The sequence below is a fragment of the Helicoverpa zea genome, chromosome 6 (genome assembly GCF_022581195.2).
Source record: "Helicoverpa zea isolate HzStark_Cry1AcR chromosome 6, ilHelZeax1.1, whole genome shotgun sequence".
Classification (NCBI taxonomy): Eukaryota; Metazoa; Arthropoda; class Insecta; order Lepidoptera; family Noctuidae; genus Helicoverpa; species Helicoverpa zea.
This window is the reverse complement of record NC_061457.1, coordinates 5,894,363-5,919,891: the sequence shown is the minus strand read 5'-3', so window position 1 is coordinate 5,919,891 and position 25,529 is coordinate 5,894,363. Positions and strand designations below refer to the sequence as shown.

Sequence of the window (25,529 nt, the reverse complement as noted above, 5' to 3'; positions counted from 1 at the left end):
ATCTATTGATAGTATGGGTGATTTTCTTCAAAGAGCAAAATGACTTTACTACACCTTTGTTTATAAACATATTAGAACATAATTTTGCTTAGCCAACAATACTCGTAGGAAATAGCATCACTAACTAAATCACACACGTGACAAAGGCATGCAAAAGTATTGATAGCTTTATAGCCTTTTTAGAGAAAACTTAAATTATATACTTCTACGATTGCTTTATTGACATTTGGTCACGCGAGTGCAATAAAAAAGTGGTATGAAACGATGACTAATATTGACAAACGTACTTGGTCAATCGAGTTATAATGTTCTGAAGTTCTTTCGAGTTAACAACCTCCCATAAAAATACACACTTCTTCGAGCCGAAAACCGGACTTGGGACTGGGTTAGATAAGTACATTCTTGGGCAAGGTACTTATTTTAATATTGATACTAGACGCGATCAGATACACGTATCCAGATAAACTACTTTCATTGATTTAATTAAAACCTTAGATATCGATAGACTAGCTCGTGCTTGTATCGGCGGCACATGGAGACATATTATTATACCTAATAACTTTTTGTGTTCAAATAAGTTAATCTGAAGAGCAGACTTTTAATTTACCCAATTAACAATGTTGTACCTACTGAACTTTTTTCGCTAAGGAACAGTTATTGGCACTGTTCCCAGACGCTAGACGATGTCTGCGCAATATCACTGACTGTTTAGACTTTGCTAGAATACTAGTCAAATAAAGCACGTGATACCGTAAAACATGTCACGCAATCACTTTACATACACAGCGTTAGCCTTCAAGATCACCCGCAGGCTGCGGTTTTCATTAGTCGCACAGACAAATATTTGTTGCTTACAATATTGTTGAATTTTATTAAAGCGACAAGCATTATTTATGTAGATTTTCAAAGTTTAAATAAATAAAGCGTTACATAGTTTTTTTTATATATTTTTATTTAACGTCTTAATGAAAAAGAAGCTTAACTATATTGATCTGCAGTAATTCAGGTGTTCAATCGAGATTACATTACGAGCTAACCTTGGTCAAGCAAGCATCAATATTTATTATATTCTTGCTCACAATCTATTTCTGGGCACTTTTATAACTCGCTCTTAACCCACAGAATATTTCCAAAGGGGCCGCCACTGTCGATCAATATTTTATATTTGAAAGCACTAAAATAGCATCAAGACTAAATTGATCTCAAAGCTATCCTATTAATACACCAATCGATTGAATCGGTGACCTAGATGTGGTCCGTACCTATACTAGAGAATGTAGTACCTAGTTATAAGGTATATGAAGCTTGAGAATAGAGGACCATAACCTGATTCAACTAAAGAGTATTTAGAAGCACTCATAATTTTATAATCTACATGGAAATTGGAATTAGACAGTTATCTAGTGATTAAGAGATTAAAACACTTTTCAAACGTAATTCTATAACGCAACAAAGCCAGCAAGGAAACATCCTACAGTCTGTTCACAAAGAATTTCCGATAAAATTGGCTAGACTGGTTCAACAATATTTATCAACAAATCATTCAGTGACCTGGTATCTCGTATCATTCGGAAGACATATCATAAATTAAAATAAGTGGAATTTAAGATGAAATTGAAAGTTATTTCCGTGGCGTATCCAATCGGAATATTATGCATCTAATAAAATTAAATAATATCAAACCGGTATTAGCTGAATAATGATTCGGTATATCTTTAGTATTCGAAATTCCACTTGTCGTTTTGTACAAATTTTTGCACATTAAAAACATTGTTACTACAATTTTAACTTCACGTGCATAATTATGTCTCCAGTACTGAACCAAACAATCACAGTGATACACAGGCACAATGGGCGAATAATTCAATAATTGCACGGTACTTAACGAACTCAAACCACTAAGTATCGCAAAACATCGTGTAAGCACGCACTGTAAACACCGAATAACGTTTGCCGCTTGCCCGCTTCAATCACTTTGATAAGATATCATTGAATTTAAAGTTTGCGCTATATTTACCATCACCTATTGTTACTACTATTACTTGTTCTACTTATATTTATCTACTAACCAGGGAGTACATCATGTGTGTTTGGCCTCTCGGCGTTCATCGAACCCCCTATTGTTCACACACTAAATGCAACATTACACATGAACTCGGTAGTTCGAAGAATAGCACTGCTATAGATGTTACATCAATAAATAGCACAAGTTAGTAACGTTGGTGACAAAGCGACAAATACGAGCGTGGAGTTCCCGATCAAGTAAGAGACTGTGGAGCGAGCGTACTACGCAATGACGTGTGGAATCCATGGCGCTCTTGCGGAGGGCAGACAAAACATAGTTTTCTATTGTATCCACTCTGTGGGAACACTGGATTACAAAACAAATAAACATCGCAATTTTTTACTTATCACTTGTAAATGTTAAATGTTTCACTAAACACATTGTTCCGATCAATTCGCTTTCGATTCTCACGTGAGTTTTATTTTTATGGTAATATTTTAAGTATTTTATGTAGGCATGTCTACAAGGCAGAATCTAACGTATTACGTATTATGTTCAAAGATAATTACTACTGAAACATTGTTTATGACCCTTTACGTCATAAGTGTCAAATACATGATGTGGTGGTGTGCGTGTTGTGTTGAAGAATTTATGTGTCGTGTTGTGTGATGGTCGTTTAACTGCATAAAACATAATATTTAACGAGCAACTAAATGTTTAATGGGCGAAGCTGCTTTCCAGATTAAAAACTGATGAGAACTGACTGATATAATAGCTCCATTGAATGCGACGCGGGCGCAGGTATGCGGGCGTTTCCCACTCTTACCTAACTCGATTACAACGGATATTGATTGTGTTCGTGCTTACATCTCTCACACGATACTGAAAGACTTTCACAGTTTTTGTGGCAATCGTTTCCAGTACCTGGCGTACTGTTGCCATTTTTAAGAAAGGGTCATATAAAAATCTTTAGAAAAAAAAAAACCTAGTGTCATTGATTAATATCATTCAATGCTAAATTAACGAATATTTACATAATTAACGAAACTATAGCTATAAAATCTGTTAGATTTTATTCTTTATGAATGGATATAAAATTATTAATGATTTGATGATTTTATAAAATGTTTACAATATCAATTGACATTAAACAGACTAATGGCTTCTGGCAACCCTGTGCAAGAAGTTACTCATGGAAGTCATAATAAAATTGTTAGCTCATACATAATATAACGGGATAAGAATTAATGTTGTAGAAAGTTGTTACTACATAGGTACACGAACACATTGTTTACATGTACTTACTTAGACAAAGTATTAATTAGAATTATGTTTGTACAAAAGGCAAAAACACATTTAGCGACACCAATATTAGGCAGTGAGGGAAAGGGTTAGTAAGTTAAGAATATTTATACAGTGAAGGTGTTAATATGGTATCTATTTATAAGTTAGTCAGCTGGATTACAGTCCTATTTGGCAGAAACGATTAAGTAGGAAACTAACAGGCAGTCCATTAAATGATGTCATGGCAATAAGCATAACTAAGGGGATGATATGCAATGCAAATCACCGCGTTGAAGATATAAGAAGACAAGCGAGATGAAGGCCAGACGACATGGGAGGTTATAGCGGATGATGAGGTGATCGACAGTGAAAACCGTACCCATCTACAGATGCTATACCTCTATCAAGGAGCAAGGTCCTGATCACGCGAAAGTATAGTCGGCCAAATTTGTCCCGAGCGACGTGGTACAGGAAGTCCGGATATTCGCCGAGACACTCGCGAAGTTCCGCATCGGGGAGGTAGCTCAGCTCCTGGAAGAGCTCGCGATCGAAGCCCGGCGGCGGCGAGGCACGCGAGCCGCCCGCGCACCCCGCGCCCGAGCCCGCACAGCCCTCCGCCGTGACGCGCGCGACGTGCGACCATCTGCTCCGCCCGCTTCACGCCGGCGATGAGTCCCGAGCGCCGACCGAATTCTTTCTACTTGTACACTTGTATCACATACGATTCCTATGCACAATGTCTCCGACGTAAAGTCACAAATGAACTGAACTGACAAACCATTTTACACTCTGCTAAAACCAATATTTATACTGACGTAATACCTACCTGTAAAATCACGAGAATCGTGCCAACCACTCATTTGAGGATGTAATGGAACACGTCTGACAGGGTAGTGCTAGCTGGTGGATATCTTCAACACGCTCGGGTGGCCAAGCGAGCTGCTTAAATTAACTCTCTTATGAAATTCATAATACCCGAAGCACGGTTATAATGCTCACGCCATATCGCCATGTTCATTTCTAACCCAAGTGTTAGCTTAAGGGAATGAGGTGTTACTCCGAAGTTAAAATTATCGATTTATGCTTACACCGAAATGAGGGCGGAGTGGACGCTCCCACGCATTAAATAGCAGTAATAATGAATAGGGTGTTTAGATGGTAAATATTTAGAAAAACAAAGGAAGCCCAATTAATAATAGATAAACTGATGTTAGTGATATGCAATACTCACTAAACTGTATGTTGACTAATGAGATAAAGACCATTTTCTTTTCATTCATAGGGTAAACTAGGCTTTCTTAGCTACTGGCGTGTAATGGAAAGACGAAATAAATTACATCTAAGAAAGAATTTGAACAATAGGAAACAATTCCCATTCTTCCTATTTATTTACAATATTGAATGCCAATCTTCGATGATCTCAGTTCAAACTCAGTAGCCTGTAAATTACCCGCAAGTATTCACTTAAACGAGTTTTCACGGTCAGGTTAAAAAACAAACGCATTAACGGTGTAATTGGTTAGTTGCTTCTGATTTCCTAAATAACCTTAAGAAGACGAGCTTGAAGTACATTACTGGCTTGTCAAATGAACAAAAACTCTGAGAACAATATTTAAGTAAAAACACTCGGTTGCATTGTATTTACGAGTCTATTTGGCTTGAACTTTGTGACCTAGTCGTACATTGCGTGAATAAATCTATTTTATGATATCATAGCTGATATATTTGTCATTCTCCTTTTTCCAGTTTATCGAGTCGCGTTGGTTGAGAAGTGAAGGCCAGCCAGGCAGGGCACGTGATTTAGCATTGACGTAGAACAACCTCTCCGAAAGGCTTTACAACAGTAAGTATTGCACAGAACGTACAAACGATAAGGTACACTACTGAAAACTACATTCTATCTATTTATATTTTAATCAGACATTTATTAATGTGTAAATTAATAGCGTTTGCCAAATTGCGAATACTTACGATACAATGACCTCACATCGTTTGTCACGCCTCAATCGCTTATATCAATTAAATTAAACGACATACTAACTTTTTATTATTTAACTATTCCCATGGTCATGGTCATTTTTATGGTCGTTTACCTTCGTCAGGTGACCTTTCGATCTTAGAGCTGAAGATCATAAATCTGATAATTTTCTTCATTAGCTTAGTCATTCAGGAAAGTGACACACGAATTTACTTTTTGAACTAATTACAATGATTAGTAATTCAAGTAGCATTACATACAATGCATAATGTAACGCATGAACAGTCTGCATGTTCAATCGAAATAATAACTGCTAGCTAATGGACCGAGTGTTGCTGGTTTAAGTTACCAGACCGAATGATTAATCGGTCTGTGTAATTTATGAAATTTTACCTGACTCGATTACTAATTTTATAACAGTTAATAGAGCTATTTATATCGAATTATTTTTTTTTTATTGTGTAAATTGAAAAGATCAAAGACCTAAAATTACTAAACGCATTTTATGACGTGGTCATTTATCAATGACATTGATCTTAAAATTTTGCTATAACAATTACCTTACTAACTTTATAGTAAAATGAAAGTAGGTTAACAGAATCATGACGTAATTTTGGCCCTGTGCGCACACCCGCGAATACACTCATACCAATGAGCAATGTCAGACGCGTTTTATTGCTAACCATCAACAATGCCGTGGTCTATTCAACTTTGATGTATAATTAAGGGAAGCGTCGGTACGACTAACACTTCAACTCCATGCTAAACAAGCATATCCAAGTGAAAGGTGTTATCACCGGTATTACCTATTCGTAAACATCGATTTCAGCATGAGTATTATCTACGCCACTATGCATACTGCACACAAAACACATGGTTAAACTCCAAACACCGATTATAACTAAGTTCTAACACAAAAAATGTATCTGTCTATAAGTTTCTGGATTAAACCACACCATGACAATGTAAATTCCGATCTAACCACTGAAATTACACACAAAACAACCTTTATCTCAAAACAAGGCGATTTCTTTTAGTAACGGTTCTAGTGTTTGAGGCCAGTGGTAATAAACTTTCACGATCAAGTGCAGGCGTCTGCAGTACGGAGGCAGCACGCTATTTGCGCGAACACGACACATATGAACGGTATCGGGACAGATTCGCGCAGCAACGACCGGCCACGTCCACTTCCGTCGATGCCATACCAATAACTAAAACTGAATTAGTATTCTACACTTACGCTCAAGTCATACTGAAGTAACACTCAACGTGCACATGTATATTATAATTTAACGGCGCTTATTATACGCTCCTCACTGAACGAATTATTTGATAAGGAGTCAGAGATAAGAAGCCCTGAACTGATATGACCAAATTATTAATAAAAATGTGCTTAAACAAATTATTTTTAAATCTTAAGACGTTTTAACTAACTACATTTAACAAATTTTCTAGAAGCAAAGCTACTACGGTAAGCGTTATTATAATGCCGCAATTTTATACTTGTTGCATACTAAATAAATAAGAACTGTAAATAAAATAATAATAATTTAGAAAATGTGGTTTATTTTTGTTATTCTGAGAAAGGTCGCGGATTAGACATTCAACGTTCCTGTAAATAATAACTACGTCATTCGCGTACATATAATCATGATTATATTAAAATAGATATACATAATAATGATCAAAGTAAATTAAATAATAACAAGTATTGTGAACCTAGAGTGGCGTCATTCTACTACTACGACAGACTTGAATTACAGGAAGTACTTAGAACTTGCTTGGAGTTTTTCGTGACATTTTTTTCTACAGGATATTGACAGAAACTGAGCGTGATTTATAATTAAAATTTTAATTTAGGGACTGTTAAAGAATCAAAAATTACAGGAAACAGTTATATTTACTGATTAGAGAAAATTACACTTAATTCAGTGAAAGTAGTCACTTTTCATCCACTGACGGTCCCTAAAAATTCAAATAATATTATGAATGCATTTTTGTAATTTCTCTTATGTATAAAAAATAGGTGCATGTTTTGGTAGAAAATCACTCGTACCTATTAAACGTTCAATCGCAGTCCGTTACGCATAATGATTCAGGTTACGATATATTTCCTAGTCAGCGGTTAAGCGCGCACAACTTAATAAAATTCTTTTTAACTGTATTGTGGCAATACTAACGTTTTTTTATTAAACGTATTAAAACGCAATGAACCTAAACTAGGAACTAAATACACGAGGTAAGCTCTTGTTAGGAATGTTGAAAAAATGGGTTACATCGATACAAATAAAAATTTTCGATAAAAATCAAGTTTCGGCTGCATTTTCGATTTCGGGCAAAATTGGCCGAAATTTTTGCTGAAACTGATTTCGGAACATGTCGTGGCAACGCTCTGGCGAACCCTGGTGGTCATGTGGGAGCTATCCGAATTTCGCAAAACGCTGTCATGCGACATCCGCATAGTTCTTTACTAGCTTCCGCCAGCGGCTTCGCCCGCGTGGTGTGTTGATAAAAAGTAGCCTATGTGTTAATCCAGGGTATCACCTCTCTACATACCAAAATTTCAATCAAATCGGTCCAGCCGTTTTTGCGTGATTGAATAACAAACATACATCCATACATTCTCACAAACTTTCACATTTATAATATAAGTAGGATTAACACTACTTACTATAGTTCGGCCATTCAGAGAATGCGTTCCTGACACGTCGCGATTGAACTGACGACGTAACTTTGCAATGGCGTTGCAGTTACGATAAAAATATTTTTGCTGGTTGTTTACCGTTTTAACAATTGAGGAGCATTAAAACAACATTATTATATCAATAATCAATGAATGTAGTTACGTCGTCAGTTCAATCGCGACGTGTCAGGAACGCATTCTCTGAATGGCCGAACTATAAGTGCTAAGAAATGTAAAATAATGGGAAAATTTTAGTATTTTATGGTGTTCTATAGTTGAACACGTGAGTTTCGGTTTCGGTTTCGGCCGAAACTGTGGCCACGGCCGAACATTCAGTTTCGGTTTCAGCCGGAAAACCAGTTTCAGTCGGACTTGGAATGCTTTGCTGGTAATGGAGTAACTTGAGAATGACTGGCCGAATTTGAGAATATTTGAGACTTGAAGTAAGTAGTCTGAAATTTTCTCAGTCGAAAGATGGATTGATAGTGTTTCCTTTGCGGATTGCGGAAATTCGGAAAATATGTACCACCTTGGTATTTGAGGAGGTGGGGGGATTTATTTCACAATTTTATTAAGAGTGTCATTACTTAGCAGGATTAAGTAAACTTTGGCAATTTCTATACACAAAAGACATATAAATATGTGGGTGACACTGAATCTTATACCTCTACGGATTATTAACCTGCATATTTGAGAGTAAACGCCTACTTTTTCATTGAAGTGTGAGTAATCAAGCAGTTTTTAACGGAATACGTATTTATCGTTATAAATAATTTTACACCAACCCATTTACAACGAGTGACTTGCGTAGTAATAACAATGGCAATAATTTCGTAAAGAATCAATGGCAATAATGTATTCTCGAAAAACAATTGTAGGGTAACCAAAAATTTCCTAATATTTAGAAATTATACAGACAAAGTTTCTTATATTACTTTTTTATAATTTATTTATAGTAATAAAACAAATTATCTATATAAGTATGCAGTTACTCAATTATACAAATATTAAAGTAAATAATATAGATTAGCAATGTATAGCATAATTTTATCGCAATCTGAGTGATACGGTATGGAAGGAGAATAAACCGTAAATATTGCCGAGAGTAGGGTTCATAGATCAATATCCACTACTATTACAAATATAAATAAATACCTATATGACATCTTACGCCTCCGATGCTGGCTTATACACTTTTAATTAAACTAAGAAAAACTACAGATTGTAATAATTTTAAATATTACTTAACTGCTGTACGATAAATAGAAATTTAAAGAAAGGAATGCGTTGAAATAGCATTTCTTAAAAGCTTTAGAACGCTTAAATACGGGAAATAGATAGTTGCTATTATATTTAAATTTTGTATAGTACTACACAACACAACAATGAACATAATTATGCTCTCACGGTCAAGATAACTGATCTGGCTCACAGCTGTTGCGCGGTGCGACGCCGCGACGACGCCGACGCGTCTCGTGTCCCCCAACTCCCAAAACCACCCCAATCGATGACGCAGAGACTTGCTAATTTACCTTCTACAGCATGCCAAATATGATATTGGTGTTAACAGAATGCTTATAAAATTATGTATCATTAAAACTAGTAAGGTTACAAGCGAAATGTTTCACCCTCTTACATAATGATCACAAAATACAGTCTATAACAACACAAACTTAAGGAATTCAAGGTGTGTAGCGATAAAGAACTACTTCTTTTGAGGACAGGATGAGGCACGTGTGATATAGAACGCTTTACTACACCGGTCGGTGCAACGGTGCACCTCTACTCTCTAAGTTTAGCACGGGTCGGGGCGTGTGATGCGCGATGCGTGCGGCGCACAACGTTTTTCGGCCGTCGCGGTATCGATCGGCCCGGCGGCGTTGCGGCGGGCGACGAGGGAACACGCGTGCCGCGTGGCTACCGGCGCGACCGGCACTGGTGGTCGCGCGTCTCTATGCTCGCGCAAGCGCAGTGCTGCCATAGATATGACTAGCACGGACCACGGCGGACAAATACGTCAACTACATAAACAATGCGGTCGATTCTATAATATATCACCCTAACCACAAGATTGTCTATAGAATTCGAGGGACTTTGTGTAATTAGGCACCAGGAAAATATTTGTCAAAATATAAACAGATACTTTTTTTGACTATTGCATAAAAAAGGACAATATTCATTCCGGGCTGGAAAAACGTATAACTAACTGGTAACACTGATAGACCTGTCGGTCAATAACGAACCAATTGCAGATCTGTATTTATAATTAGGAAAAGCGAGCTGAAAAAACTTAAAAGACGGCTGTAGATACACACAGTTTTTTTTTTATTACCATGTAAAAAAGGTATGATGAACAATAGCAATTCACTTTATCATAAATAGCGACTTAAAAAACAATTTTATTTCAATGATGATAAACCTAAAAAATCTTCCATCAATTTCATTCAGTCACAATGAAAGGCACAAAATGCACACTTCATTTAAGATAAATACTGATTTATTGAAATAAAATATATCAATCAACCTGTACAAAAAAAAACGAGAAGTAAGACATTTCACCGAAAATTTCACTACATTTCTGAAAGATGTGAAATCCTCCGCAAGACCTTGAGCTGTTTAAGAGTTACAAAATGGTCTATGGACCGTTACGTTAAATATTTTGTAGGTATTTGTCATCAAACAGAAGTTGATCTAAAAGCAGAACATGCTTGTACCTACTGTATTCTTATTCAGGACCTTTGTATACCATGTTTAATGCAAATAAACGATTTATTATTATTATTAAACCCTCGAAATCCATTATGACATAAAGATCATCTTCAAGTAGATTACCTAACCTAAAGATCCCAGTCTACGTTTTTTTTTAATATTGCACAATTTATACCGTATCTTTCACTGTTATGATTCCTATTAAAAAAAACATACATTTCTTCCACAGAACTCCAAAACTATTTTACATAATAAATAAACTAAAATATACCTGATCAACAACATAAAACCCTTGTAGACTGCATTTCAATTTACAAATTTCATAATCAAAGTTGAAGGTTTTGAGGTTCTGTAAAAATTTACTTTACATGAGCAATAAAAATAGCAAAAAAATATATTTAATTTCGCACAAGACATATGGTCACCCGAGAAATACTTAGCTGTATTTTTACACTCTCTCATGATCCTATTTAAAAAAGTAAACTGATTGACCAAGTAGCTGTCTCTGAGGATCAATAGCGACCAAGTTTTTCCATATTAGTAATAACGTAATGTAACGTAACGTAATGTTCTTATTATACTTTTCAACTAATTGTTGCATTTAGGTATATTTTAATCGACAACATAAACGTCCATTTTTAACAGATTTCCCAAAAAGGATTCTCAATTCAGTTGCCTGTATTTTTATTCTTAAAACAACTGTTTGCTTTGTAAGCAAACAGTTGTTTTATAAAATCTGTCGTTAATGTTGTCGGTAAACTTCGGCCTTAGTGTTCAATTGCTTATTAATTTTAATCTTCTTCGTAATAAACTTACATTTTTATTAATAACTAAATAATATTCGTATTGAATTTTGATAGCATGTTGGCATTTTGATGTGATATAAATTTTAAGAGTATTAATTTTAATATAGTGAATGTTGTCGACCAATATTAAAGCAGTGATATAATTATTAACTGATGCATCTTTTTGCTCGTTAGTCGTTCGAAAGTCGATAATACTTGATGTCATATTTCCTTGCATAACGAGCACCTGCACGATCTTAATAATAAATATTGAAAGACAATGAAAGCCTAGTTAATGTTATGACAGCTTAACGCATACTTACGGAAGTAATTGAGTGTCTCCCTGATCTGGTCAGGCGTGAGCGCGAGGTCCTTGTCGCTCACCGGCAGCGCCGGAGATGGTATGAACCAATCCTGATTCTCGTAGCCTGGAAATCATCAACACATATGAGTACATAGAATTTGCAAACATTATTTCGTAAACTTTTAAAGGGCTTAGACAAAAACTCTCATGGTTGGAATGTGCGTTGTTCAATTTAAGCCAATTGTTCTATAATGCTCATTGAAATAATTACTGATACCCAGCACTGATGTGACCAAACACTAACGTCACAGGACGGCTGAACACACAGAACATTGTACACACCGCCGTCAACCGCTTTATCCCACCACCAATTCAAATCTATTCAGATCGCGTCCTATCACAATGACTTTTAACTAAATGTCGAGAACTTCTCATGAACTAAGAATACATTGCTTTAATTTTACACCTGTGAGTACACCCACTTACTTCAGGCCGGGCGTAATTATATCATTAGCATTACACTTTTGAAGTTACACAAGAGCATATGACTGACATAAACTCGTTGTTCGACTTAGAAGCCACTAAAGTTTTTCCTGGTTATACAGTTACAAGGGAACATAATGCAGTAAGTATATAGTATGATTGAAATGTAATTATGCAGTTGATTAGTAGAGCGATGGCTCGAACGGTTAAAATATGTAGCATCGGATGAGTATGGTGTTATGTGCAACGAACGCAGCAAGTTGACAGATGGCACGCATCAGACCGGTCGGGGACGCATACTGGCCAGCGGGCGATGACTCGACCGATGAGACACCATTATTTATAGCGTTTAGGAACGGCGCCGGCGCCGGAAGCCGCGACTCAAGCACTTACTAAGACGGAACACCACATATAGGCCCACTTCGTCGGATTCTTACCATTTCAAAACACATTTCTTGTAAGAAGTATTTTATAAATATTGGCATTGTTGGAACGAGACCTACCATAAAATAAACCATAGAATGTAATAAACCATGTAACTGTATTCAAACGTGAGAAACGACAGAAATAGATAGGTACCGTTAAAAATATATATAATTGTCTTAAATGATATGGTCGTATCATTTTGTAGTGATGACAGTAACCAGCCAAAATCCAATAATGAATATACTTCATCACATATTAATATTGTTGAAATACTGAGAAAATATTCCTAAATCACCGTTCACTTTCACCGGTCAGATACTTATGTATGTACTTCTAAAACGTATTCCATTTTGTTGATCGGCCTGACATTTAGTGAAACTACTCTGCCCCTGCCTCGCAAAGAGACCTTGCCATTCCAATAGAGTCGTTGCACACCGTCGTGCATTAGGTCTGGAAGCTGAACGATCTAGTTCATTGGAATGCACTGAGCTTAAAGTACTAAGGCCGATAATCTTAGATGTACAAGTTTTTGATCACAGAAAACGACACTGCAATGCCATTTGGCAAACCAAACTTACATTATTTATATTACACATGGAACAATATAAATCTCCAGCCTACTGAAAATGTCGTAAAAAAAATCAAATGCTAACAAAGTAGGCTACGACCTAGTTACTGAACACTGACCTGATGAAATTAACGCAGATCTACTGAAACAAAACTAGGACAGCTCAAAAGATGAATATTTACTTAAGGCTTTTCGCGTGTTTTTTAAAGATAAATCTTAATTTAAAATTGTTAATGTGGTCTTGGTACGGGACGTAAGAAACTATGCTCGTCAGCGCAACCACGAAGGGGTTTTACGTCAGAACACCACCCTTCGTGTTGTGAAATAACCAAAAGTTGTGAAATACCTGCGCAAGGGCTGAAAAACTACACACAACAGGCTTAGTTTCGTTGCAATTCAAATTATTTTGATTCATAATTGTGTAAATCCCATAATTTCTACTTCTTTTCATTTTTTGTCATTCTTATATGAATCTAATACTTAGGTAAAATGTAACTTTCCGTGAAAAAACTTTTATAATGTCTCATTCCATAGTGAAAATCAGTGTCAGGTTGTGCCTGTCACGTCCATTTGGGTGAGGTGGTGATATAGGGCCTGCCCTGGCATAAGCTGCTTTATCCAAGCATTGTTCAATGTCACATGCCTATTAACAGTTCATTTTCTTTTCAAAGTCACCGGGTTTTCATTGATTTAACATTCATGATTTCTAAAAATAGATTTCATACTTTTTTGTCCTTCCAGATTTTCGCCTTATCATATATTCGCCTTTCGAATTTTAAAAATACGTTTCAGTTACTTAGTAGTGTAGGTTTTAGGTAATAGGTAATTCAATCACATACATCCTCAAAGCTCGTTGGACTAAAAAAAATCTTGTGACTCAAATATTTCTTTTTTATGATCGAGCAAGAAACATCATTTTGGAATGATTCCAAAAAAGGCTACGTGACTTTTACTTAAAATTAAATATGTAAGTAACTGTTTTCTTATGCCTAGTATTTTTACCGAGTGAAAATGTGCACTATTTGAGATAGGTTAGTCCAGTGCTCGAATCTCAAAATTGATTTACCCAATAGTCCGAAACAGTTAAAATAGTTAGGTTTAACCTACAAAATGTTTCAGCATGAATGATCCTCATAAAGTTTAATTTGACACACAAAATGATGAGTGTGGCCGTGAAAAACCCAAGTATTGATTTTAGGTGAATCAGGCCGTAAATAGCAAAATTTTCCCGTGCACAGCTTTGGTTACATGTTTAGCTTTGGTAACTGTTTATGCTATTCTGTAATAATTGCGCGATTATTAATAATTAAAATTGTACAAGTTACCACTTAACGTTAAAGGTTTTTCTTATTTAGATGATACCGTTATCTGCTATAGCTACTTCATAAGATAATGAACATGGACATAAATTATCATGATTTGGATGATATCGAAACAAAAAGCTCAATAAATAAAGAAAGCTTTGCCAGTTTGAAGTGATTGAATAGGTGGTGCAAATCTACAAGCAAGGCGCATAAAAGTATTTGTACCTCCAAATTGTGTGAGACTGTCTGCTCTCAAGCGATATTTTGGTATATGTTCCTGTAGGAGACTGACTATCTCTACCTCGGGCACCTCCTCGCTATTGCACACCTCTGTTGACAAAAGAAACATTAAATGGAAATGTGCTAGCATCAACAATTATAGTAGCGGATTTGTTTACAATTTTCTAAGCAGCAGGTAGGCAGTAGAACAGGTATGGATCAAGATAATGAATAGTTGGAAAGCTGCAAGTTTCAACGCAATGTCGTGACTGGAAAAGTTGAGCGCATTGCAGTATTTAACTGTATAGACGCTTTGTATGTTGCAGGGAGTGCCTATACTCTCCGTATTTAGTATGGGTAGGGTGCTTCCAGACAGAATCGATATCTGCCGGCGCGTCGGCGGCTGACCGATCTGGGGGCCATGCACTTCTGTAATGTTCTTGTACTCTTCGCACAACGTACTTGTTATATGTAGTGTTAATGTGTCAAGCACATTTAGCAACGCAAGTGATGATTTCAGATTCATTAATGTCTCTCATCTCATTTAGCCACACAATAAGGTTAGATACAAACAAAAACTCACAAAACGTATGAAGTTTTTTAGTAATAGTAATTAATCAAAGTTTTAACTCCTAATCCTATACTATAAAAATGTAATTGCTAAGTTTTGTACAAAATGTGTAACACATTACACACACATCGCATTAATGAAACATCACCGGGAGTAAATTAAAGGCCTTTTTAGATTAGAAAATCCAACGTAGAATCTACATTAATTTCAGTTTAAGTCAATCTTTGACGAATTCAGAAAGTAAAGATTACAGCCATGAATGAATTGTGAGATATTTTGGGTTTTTCGCAGATTTTACCCGTCAGGGACCATTTTCTATCAAGGTATTTCTCGTGGAAGAATAAAAATAACTACAATTTCCAAGGTTTTATACGAAATTTTACTAAATAAGTGATGACTTTAGTCATAAAATTGTTACAAATAAACAAACTTGCACTCATATTAATGTTAGATAAGATTATATTACCTAAGACTGTAATGACATTAAGCATTTATGACTAAATGCATAAAAAAATCGTTTCAATATGTTAAATATACTGTATTGGTTCTGAAACAAAAAACTTTCCTCTTAAGAATATATTTAGAGCGATGATATCAGTGTAGTGTCGTGTAGTTTCTTCTGAATAATAATAACCCATCTGTAATACTGTGAAAAAGTGTAGATGTGACAATTTGAAGATACACCAGACAAATATTCGCCTTTTTAATTCCTCCTACTTATATTTTTCCTTGGGTTGTGCATAAAATAAATAATGCACAGCTAAGTAAACAGCTGAAGGTTGTAATTTACGTAATATCAGAAACAAAATGATGTTGTAAAAAAGTTTATACAGCCAGTATTCATTCTACAGACATGTTAAGGCCTTTTGAATCTTTATTTATTCTGTGGCATATATTTACAAGAAGAAAAACAACAATAACATTGAATGAAGATTATAGACACCATAACATATGGATCCTGGTTATGATTTTTGAAACCGAAAACATCCTTTAAACAAAAGATAAGCGATTCAATGTTAAAAGCCAATTGGTGGAAAGTTCTATACTTAGCATTGAAATAAAATGACCGACTACTTTATTGATAACTGATAAAGCATTATCGTATCGATACATTATGTACGTTTTACGAACGCCTTTTTACCCGTGTATCAATATGTATATGTATACCTACCAGCAACAAAATGACGTACAAACCACTTGCTACAAAATAGTGACGGACCATTTCACTCAAACAATTTACTTGGCCATAAGTATTGTGTGCTCATTCCCTATACAAATTTTATTTTAGTGTATCCGTTGGAACGTATCCAAAAAATGGTTACGCACAATAAAGGTGCTAGTTAATTTGTAAACAAACACAATCATTACGTTAATAACACTTTAATAATTATTTTGCCCAAACCAGTCGCTCATTACGTGTACTTATGTAACATGGAATATCCCAAATAGGTATTGCTCACGTCAAGAATATGACGCTTCGTGTTATAATAAATTGTGGTTAAAAGAACTTGCAGCATTAAAATAACGGTACGGGTATACCGTACAAGCGACGTTTCTGTGTAAGTAAGTACGGTGTAAAACGCCTGCGCTACCACCCACAATCGATATTTGAGAACAATCAGAACAGTCTGCTGCGCCAGTCTCATTAGCTTCATAACAGACGACAATCGACAGGCTCTTACTTAACTAGTAGAAAGTCTAGTGGAGTAGGTACTAATGTGTTTAGTCTTTGTTAGTAATTATTACAAAAGCTACAGCCAATCGCGTTGTAATGGCCTCTGTATAAGTATAATTGCTAAATACTTCAGGGAGACCTGAACACACAGCTCTAACGGATGTCCTGTTATAAGCAGTGTTACGCAATACTCTGTTCTATCTAGCTAGGCTAATGTGATATCTCACCATGACTCCAAGCGAGCAGCAAATCTTGTTGCCTCTCGTGCAACTCATCTCGACGCTTCGGCCTCGGCCGGTGTCTCTTTTCAGTCATTATCTTGTCACATACAATGCACTAACTAGTACAGATTTAATATTCACATCACATTGTACACCTGTCCGGTATATCTACAAGAAAGATCACTTTCACCAATACATCTGCGGACGTGCACTGTGTGGCGGGCTCCCAAACAATCAACCATGTAATTACCTACAGATAGGAGATAACTCCGATCAACGTCATAAATCCGATAACGAGCAACGCTGAACCGATCGCCGACAACTAGTAACAATGATTGAAGAAAAATTAAAACAGCGAACGTGACTTATCAACGATTAGAACTATAACAAAGATTTTCCTATTAAATTATAACAATCTCTTTGTTTTGTTAGCCGTTATTAAGTGTCGCGCCATAAGGTAACTGCATAGTCTACAGTACAAGCTAGGTGGCTGACTGGAAATTGTTTGCTGAGGCACCGGTTCGCCGCACTACACTAATGTCGCACCGATCACATGCAAATTTATCATTGCATCAACGTTCGCACCGGCTTGTTTAACAATACACATCTCACTCACGTCACGACCCTCGATCTTTAACAATTGTGTCGACATCATGACAAGGCAGATGGCACAGACCAAAATGGCAATATAGATAGATTCAATTTACACAAAATTATGGATAACGAGGTTATAATAAACATAGTCTGCCACATCTACGTAATGTCTGCAAAATTGTTTGAAGAATTTATCAAAAATAAAATGCTTCTTGGATATAGATAGCAGATACACAATGTTACACGTTTATCTTTACCGCATTACTTTGACCTGCTTGCAGTTCTGATGTGCGAACTCGTCCTAATTTCTCGAGTACGGAGAAATTCTAGGGGGCTTTCTATTTTTGACCGATAGGGGGATAAAACATTTAGTTACAATTGACATGGAAGGCCCTGTAAATAGACGCATTGCGAGGCCACACGCACAGTTCACCGGCGGAGGCGGTACGGTCGACGTACTCATTCGAATAACCAATAAAAATAAGGATGTCGTCAATATGTTGGCATCGCTACCATAGCGGGGTCACCTCCGCTACGGGTTGCCCCGCTAACTAGGTGACGCAATTTTGTGACCTTGCCACTTACAGTGTGAATAAGGGCCTGCTGTTATAGCATAATCATAATCACCCCATACATTGAAACAAGAAATAAAGTTATGAGAAAGATTACATAACAGTGGTCCTATATAACTTTCATAGTTTTCCAACTGAATACATTTGTTCTTCAAAACTGAATGGAATGGCTGGCTACGAAACAGCTAAGTTGAAAAATCCCTTGTGATTTAATTCACACTCCAGATGAACTCTATAGAGAATTGATTACATAAGTCTGACAGTTCATAGCACCGCTACAATGTGTAGACTCAATACAAAATATTAATTGGTTCGTATTCTTTGATGCTGCAAATTCACTTTCGTTTCACTTTCGATTTTTAGACTTCTGTTATCAGATAAGATGAAAGCCAAATAACGCGATTAATTGGTTTGATGCCATACGGAGACGTTATTCGACAACTAATAAATTGGACCACTGAAAATCTATTAACTGACATCGTTTCAAAGAACTAGAAAATATTAAAATGAATAGTGAACAAATCAGGATTGTTAGTGTTATGGAATGTATCTAAATTCCATGAAGTTATGTGCCTTTGAACTTGCTGTGTAAAAAAAATACTTGTTAATGATTTATTATGGCAAAAGTTCACATTTAAAAGCATGCCATTCAAGACAAACTTCAAGTTTGTAATACCTTTCATTCTTGTATTAGGTCGGGCTTTCAGGTTGTCATCGGTAGACCTTGGAGGTGGATAAATAAAAACACTATAATTACATCATCGGCACAACTGGTTGTTACAAAAACTGAACAATACGAGTTTGTGAGGTCATAATGAATCTTAATTAATTCTACAATTAACAGCCAATCACAAATTTGGTTATGGTCTGTTAAGACAAATGTAAGTGTCTATCTCTTCTTATCTGAAGTTGTTTGAATTAACACCGCGTTTCATTTATTTTTTTAATATGAGAACCATTAAACGTCGATCAATAAAATCAATCAATGAATACGAATAATAAGGTGCATTGACAGAGAAATGATGACTTTAAGGCACGTGTTATTTTATTTTTCTTTTTCTTCGATACGATTCAATAGAAACTTGTAACTTGGAATTCAAAACAAATAGCGAACAAACGGCTAGAGAATCCTATGATGTGTTTCGTATGAGCGAGTTCCTCGCGAACAGTTAGGAGGTAGAAACGCGGCGATCGACTGGACGCGCGCGCGCCGCCCGCCCGCCCAGAATAGCCATCATCTGGCACCCAGCCAATCACACGCCTTCACTATAATTTTACCCCATTCATAATTTTAACTTAAAACCCCAATAGGAAAAAGGAACAGAAACCTCCTCAAAACAACACACGTTCTCATTTTATGTTTAACCATTCAATTATCCGATTACTCACACCAATTCTGAACACTTAAGTACAGTCATATTTTTAGACATGAAGTTTTGCTAAATAATACAATTTTATTAGTTACATCCTTAAACCTTTGTTTGAATCCAGCAAAATTTAAATTGCTGATTTATGTTAATTGTACTTAATTAAGATTTTATTTAATTTGGTCTTTGGTCGTGTTCCCGCGGCTATTTATTAGCCGCCTGAAATGGCCGATAAGATAAATGGATGCTGTGATGACTCGCCGATCACAGACTTATTTATATGACTTATTCTATCTATGCTTTGACCTGGATATTAGCAATAATAATTAAGTAAATATTACCTGTGATTGTGGCGACGTGGCGAACGGCGCGCGGTGCTAGCGAGGGCGCACGAGCCGCATCCTGAAGGGCCGCCAGCTTGACGAACTGCCCTACAAATACATATCACTGTTACTGCTTAGACCTAAGATCACAGAAAAATTAAACATCAGTTTTCTTAAAACAACTGTTTATTAGGATTTTTTGCAATCAGTTTTCAAATTGAACAATTGTTTAAAAGAAAAACTGCAGTTTTATGTTGTAAAACGGTGAAACAGTGCCTTTAAGTAATACAATTCTGAATTATATAAAACAATCTTTTATCTATTAATGGGTACAGCTGTAAAGTAACCTGTATGGACTCTTACCTGAAACCCACCACATTTAGAAAATTAAATAATATTAATTTTGATTACACTACTGATAACTTTTGTTTAGATAAGTTCCATGCAGACTGCAAGACTATCTTATAGCTAGTAGTCCTTAGTTGAATAGACTTCAGACTTATTGATATAGATAAGCAACTAAAGCATGACATAATAGCATTTTTTTTGTTAAGGCTATCTTTATCTGCATGTAAACAACATGCTTTCTTTTGAGGGATTTGGTGTAAACCCAGAACAACAATAACAAGGCATCAAGCTTCCTTTCTCGTTGCTTAAGAATTCCAATCTACTTCTAATCAAGAGGGATTATTTCTTGTTATCAACTGAACTAATAGATAAATGCATATTATGTATAAATTAATTCAACTGCTAAATAATTATTAATTTATGGAAATCAAATACAAATAAATATAAATTCAATCAATAAGCCACAATTAAAAATAATAAATAGGTAGAGTGGCTGATCTCATTAGCTATATTTTGTTTTATTAATGATTCTCCTAGGGGGATTAGTTTTCTTAGGGTGGACTCAAGACTATTATTATTTTATAACTTTTGAATGAATGAATGGTAAAAGAAACTACATTTATATCATAATGATTACTCACAGAATCAATTCAGATGACTGCAGCAGGCATGTAGGAAATTATTGCTCTGAAAAAAAACAAAATTCAAATTAAGATTTTTAAAACTGGTTACACACATTTATTGGTGCATGTTATGAAAAAATGTTGACACGAAGACACAGTTGTTAAGCAGTAATATTTAAACACCATTGTTGAAATGTTGTACACAAATACCATTCCCACCGACCTGTATTTATCTCATAGTATAGTATACTATAGTTTATTCTCATTGATAAAATATATATGGCTTGGTGCACCAATTTTGAAATGGCATGGCACGAAGAATGTTGGAATGTTCTTTTAGATTGGTCTATGATTGACATACAAAGTCAGAATTAATGAAAAGTACAATATTAAATTATAGATTGTACAATAAAGTATGTAAAGAAACAATAGGTAGAGCACATTACTCAATGTCATAATTCCAATTAAGTATTAGTAAAATCTGACTAAAACATCCATCATCCTCCGAGCCCTTTCCCAATCATGTTGGGGTCGGCTTCCAGTCTAACCGGATTCAGCTGAGTATCAGTGCTTTACAAGAAGCGACTGCCTATCTGACCTCCTCAACCCAGTTACCCGGGCAACCCGATACCCCTTGGTTAGAATGGTGTCAGACTTACTGGCTTCTGACTACCCGTAACGACTGCCAAAGATGTTCAATGACAGCCGGGACCTACAGTTTAACGTGCCATTCGAAACACAGCCAATGGTGTCTAAGATATACTTAGAAAGTACATACAAACTTAGAAAAGTTGCATTGGTACTTGCCTGACCTGGGATCGAACCCGCGCCCTCATACTCGAGAGGTTGGTCCTTTACCCACTAGGCCACCACGACTGACTAAAACATCCATGAAAAATATATTTAAGCCTGAAACTGGATGTACTTTATCTTACTGAATTGTAATGCTGCATGTTAGAATAGGAAATAGCTACAATTGCTTTGTTTATTTCATGGGCTCAACAAGAGTTAAACTATTAGGGCCAAACAGATACAATCCATTACTAACTTTATACCTTTGTGTTAAGATTCAAAATGATAATCCTTCAACTATTTAAGTGAACAAATTACAATTTCAGAAGTCATGACAAAATTGCTTACATTTTCAACAAAAACGTGACTAAAACTGGTTGGTATGTAATGGGGATAACTGGAATTGTGTGATTTGTAATTTGGCCTGTAATAATTCATTTTATAAGGGAAGTGGGTTGGAGTGTAGCAAAGGGTGTGCAAGGCTTTTGGGACTTAGAAAATTTTTCATAAAAAATGAAAATTTCTGAAAATGCCTAGTTTTTCATTTCCATCGTATATAATACCTAAAAATAAGACGAAAACCATCTGGGCACTTTTTGTCTAGGACCAAGGAGCCCCGCTACGCGGGGCAAAAAGTTAAAGTCTAAGTTGGTGGTAAATAAAATGCATTTCTTCGTATTGATTAGAATCAAATTTAGACCCGCACGTGACTTAGGGCAACCCCGACTCGGACAGGTTAGGTTCGAAGGGTTCCTTCCTTCCTTCGTGGTTATTTTTTTTTAAACCACCCAGAAGTAGGACGTCGACTTTGCCTTTATTTAGAATGACCTTCAGTGCTCATTTTCAGGCGAACCGTTGGTTCTAGGCAAAAGGTGCCCAGATGGTTTTCGTCTTATTTTTAAGTATTCTATATGATAGAAATGAAAAACTAGGCATTTTCAGAAATTTTAATTTTTTATGAATTTCTAAGTCCCAAAAGCCTTGCACACCCTTTGCTACACACTAACCGGGAAGTGTATGTGACCTACCTAACTTTATTGATAACACAATCTTATTTTTTTCCTTGACATTAAACACAGATAAAAGGAAAATTACTGTAATGTGTGAATGGTAGAGCCGTCATACTTCAGCGTTTTATAGTTGGAATCATGAGTAACAGTTCCACTGAAGTACTTACACAAGGAGAAGATAGCAAAGTACAATAATCTTCTATAAGCACATTAAATATTGCAACAAATCTTGAATTAAAGTGTGAAATATCATTGATAAATGCAATCTGGAGACTACATATCGTTAGAACAAAACTACACACTGCAAATCCCCTTGCATTTTGGAACCTGTAGATGAAGTGACGTAATTTTTCGGCATGAAATGATCTTTCAAAGCTACTGCTAATAAAAACCAGTTAAAACTTACTGTCATAATTTACATCATTGCTGCAACAGTGACCTTGCAGTCAAAAACCCCAAAGAATTCATCAGTCCAGTCTTATAACAGTTCTTCTGTACACACGTTTACCAACGAACGGAATTGTAGATTTCTAGCGCCACTTTAAACTACTAACATTATTCACTAAATTAACCGTTTGTAAAGCTTTGTGTTGGTATAATTTTACTACAAATTTTAATTCCAATCCTCGCGTTCCCCGAACGGCACTATCTTTCAGTTCGTTCCGTTTTTTTTATTTCATTGTCGTATTCATTCATCACATTCACAAAACGACGGAAGACGAAAGTGTTGCAAGCCTTGGGTCTGCTAAATTCGAATTCGTCCCGCGGCGCGCGCGTAATGGGTAACTGCACACTGTATAATACTTTGGTTTTGTGCGTTTAATCAGAATATTGTTTATAAATATGCAGAAATCCTAAGTACCTACATAACATTTTATATTATTAGACTCTTGCGAAGTTGCGAGAACAATCTTTTAAAGAAGTCTTTTAGGCGGCTCTCAGACGATCAATTAAACACATAATTGTGAGTGTCCTTAACCAGCTTTCTAGGCTGTTACTGTCAGTCCCTGAGACTATTGTAGGTATTCAAACTTCTGGTATTCTTGAAAGCCTTTATTAATAGTTAAAGAAATACAATCACATTTTGTTAGGAATTATAACATTGTTCTCACTAGTTTTTTACATCATGACAATTCACACCACAGTCATTCTTTTTCATAGACTAACAACCCTACATTTTTTAAATGTCATAGACTATAAATTCCTAACACCTTCTCCTATTTTTAATATATGAACATAAATTAAAAATACCTTATAATTACTTCAGAAACACATCAGTTTTCAAAACATTAACTTAAACAAGTTTTCAAAACATTAACTTAAACACTTCTAATTATAACTCTCAATTTACACAACAACTTTATCGCAATGAAATTTAAATTTTTCTTTATATAGTGGTTTCGTCAACATATCCGCTATCTGATAATTTGTAGGACAATATATAACATCTAAATATCCTTTCTTATAATTTTCGTGTATAAAATAAAATCTCACATCTATATGTTTAGATCTCTTGCTGAATGAACCTGTTTTAATCAATTGGATAGCACTCTGGTTATCAATATTCAAACTAATCTTAATACTGCTACCAATTAATTCACTTATAAAAGTCTTTAAGTATAAACACTCTTTAACGCAATCTGCTGCTGCTATATATTCCGCTTCAGTTGACGATAGACTTACTATCGGCTGTCTTTTGGAGCACCAAGCTATAGGTCCACCTGCCAATATTATTATGAACCCTGTTGTACTTCGTCTGGTCTCTGTACAACCTGCATAATCTGAGTCACAATATGCATGCAATCTTGTAATATCTTTCCCAGCATTATACAAAATCCCTTTATCTCTCGTTCCATTCAAGTACTTCAACACCTTCTTTACTGCTAATATGTCTTGCCTTGATGGATTTTCTACCTTTTTACTTGCTTCATTCACAGCTTGACTGATATCTGGTCTTGACCTGGTTGACAAATACAATAATCCACCAACTAGTTCTCTGTATGGGAAATTTGACGTAGCCACCTTAGATTCATTTTCCTTTCCCACAATGCATGGAGTATCTGCAGCTTTGGAATCATACATATTATATTTTCTAAGTAATTTTTCTGTATAATTCTGCTGATGCAACAAGATGCCTTGTTCTGATCTTTTTATTTCAAAACCTATATAGTTTTGAGGTTGTTCATATGTTTTTAAGATAAATTCTTTTTCCAATTGATGCAAGATCTGTAATAACTTTTCCTTGTCTTTTGATATGGCCAAACCGTCATCAACATATATAGCCAATATTATAGTTTTGTCTTCATTAAAAAACACACACTGATCCGACTTTGAAGCTCTCAGTCCAAGTTTCCTTAAAGTTTCTGTAAATCTTTTATTCCATGTCATTGGTGCCTGTTTTAGCCCATATAGTCCTTTCTTTAAATGACAAATTTTATTAGGCTGTCTTTCATATCCTTCAGGAATATACATAAATATGTCTTCCTTTAACTCGCCATACAAAAATGCTGTTTTCACATCAAAAGTTATCATTTCATATTCCTTTGAAGCAGCAATTGCTATTAATGATTTTATTGCTGATTGACTTACTACTGGACTATATATTTCTTGATAGTCAATGCTTTGCTGTTCGAAGCCTCTTGCTACAAGTCTTGCTTTGTAAGTACCATTTTCTTTTATACAAAA

General features: G+C 35.6%; 1 protein-coding gene across 15 annotated transcripts in view; it reads right to left on the bottom strand.

Annotated features, from left to right (window-relative positions):
* Nucleotides 1-23,906, bottom strand: part of LOC124630866 (trafficking kinesin-binding protein milt) — a 35,902-nt gene extending 11,996 nt beyond the window's left edge. Inside the window, exons 1-5 of one of the 15 annotated variants that reach the window (XM_047164891.1) lie at nucleotides 23,251-23,906; nucleotides 21,061-21,106; nucleotides 20,090-20,179; nucleotides 14,755-14,859; nucleotides 11,768-11,872 (exon numbers count right to left, since the gene is read on the bottom strand). Coding sequence is in view for 3 of the 15 variants with exons in the window: in XM_047164888.1 (XP_047020844.1) it covers nucleotides 11,768-11,872; nucleotides 14,755-14,859; nucleotides 17,222-17,309 (298 nt within the window). In the remaining 12 variants the exon portion in view is untranslated. The other 14 variants (XM_047164892.1, XM_047164889.1, XM_047164888.1 and 11 more) reach the window with 14 other exon arrangements.
* Between the last annotated feature and the right edge of the window lie 1,623 nt (nucleotides 23,907-25,529).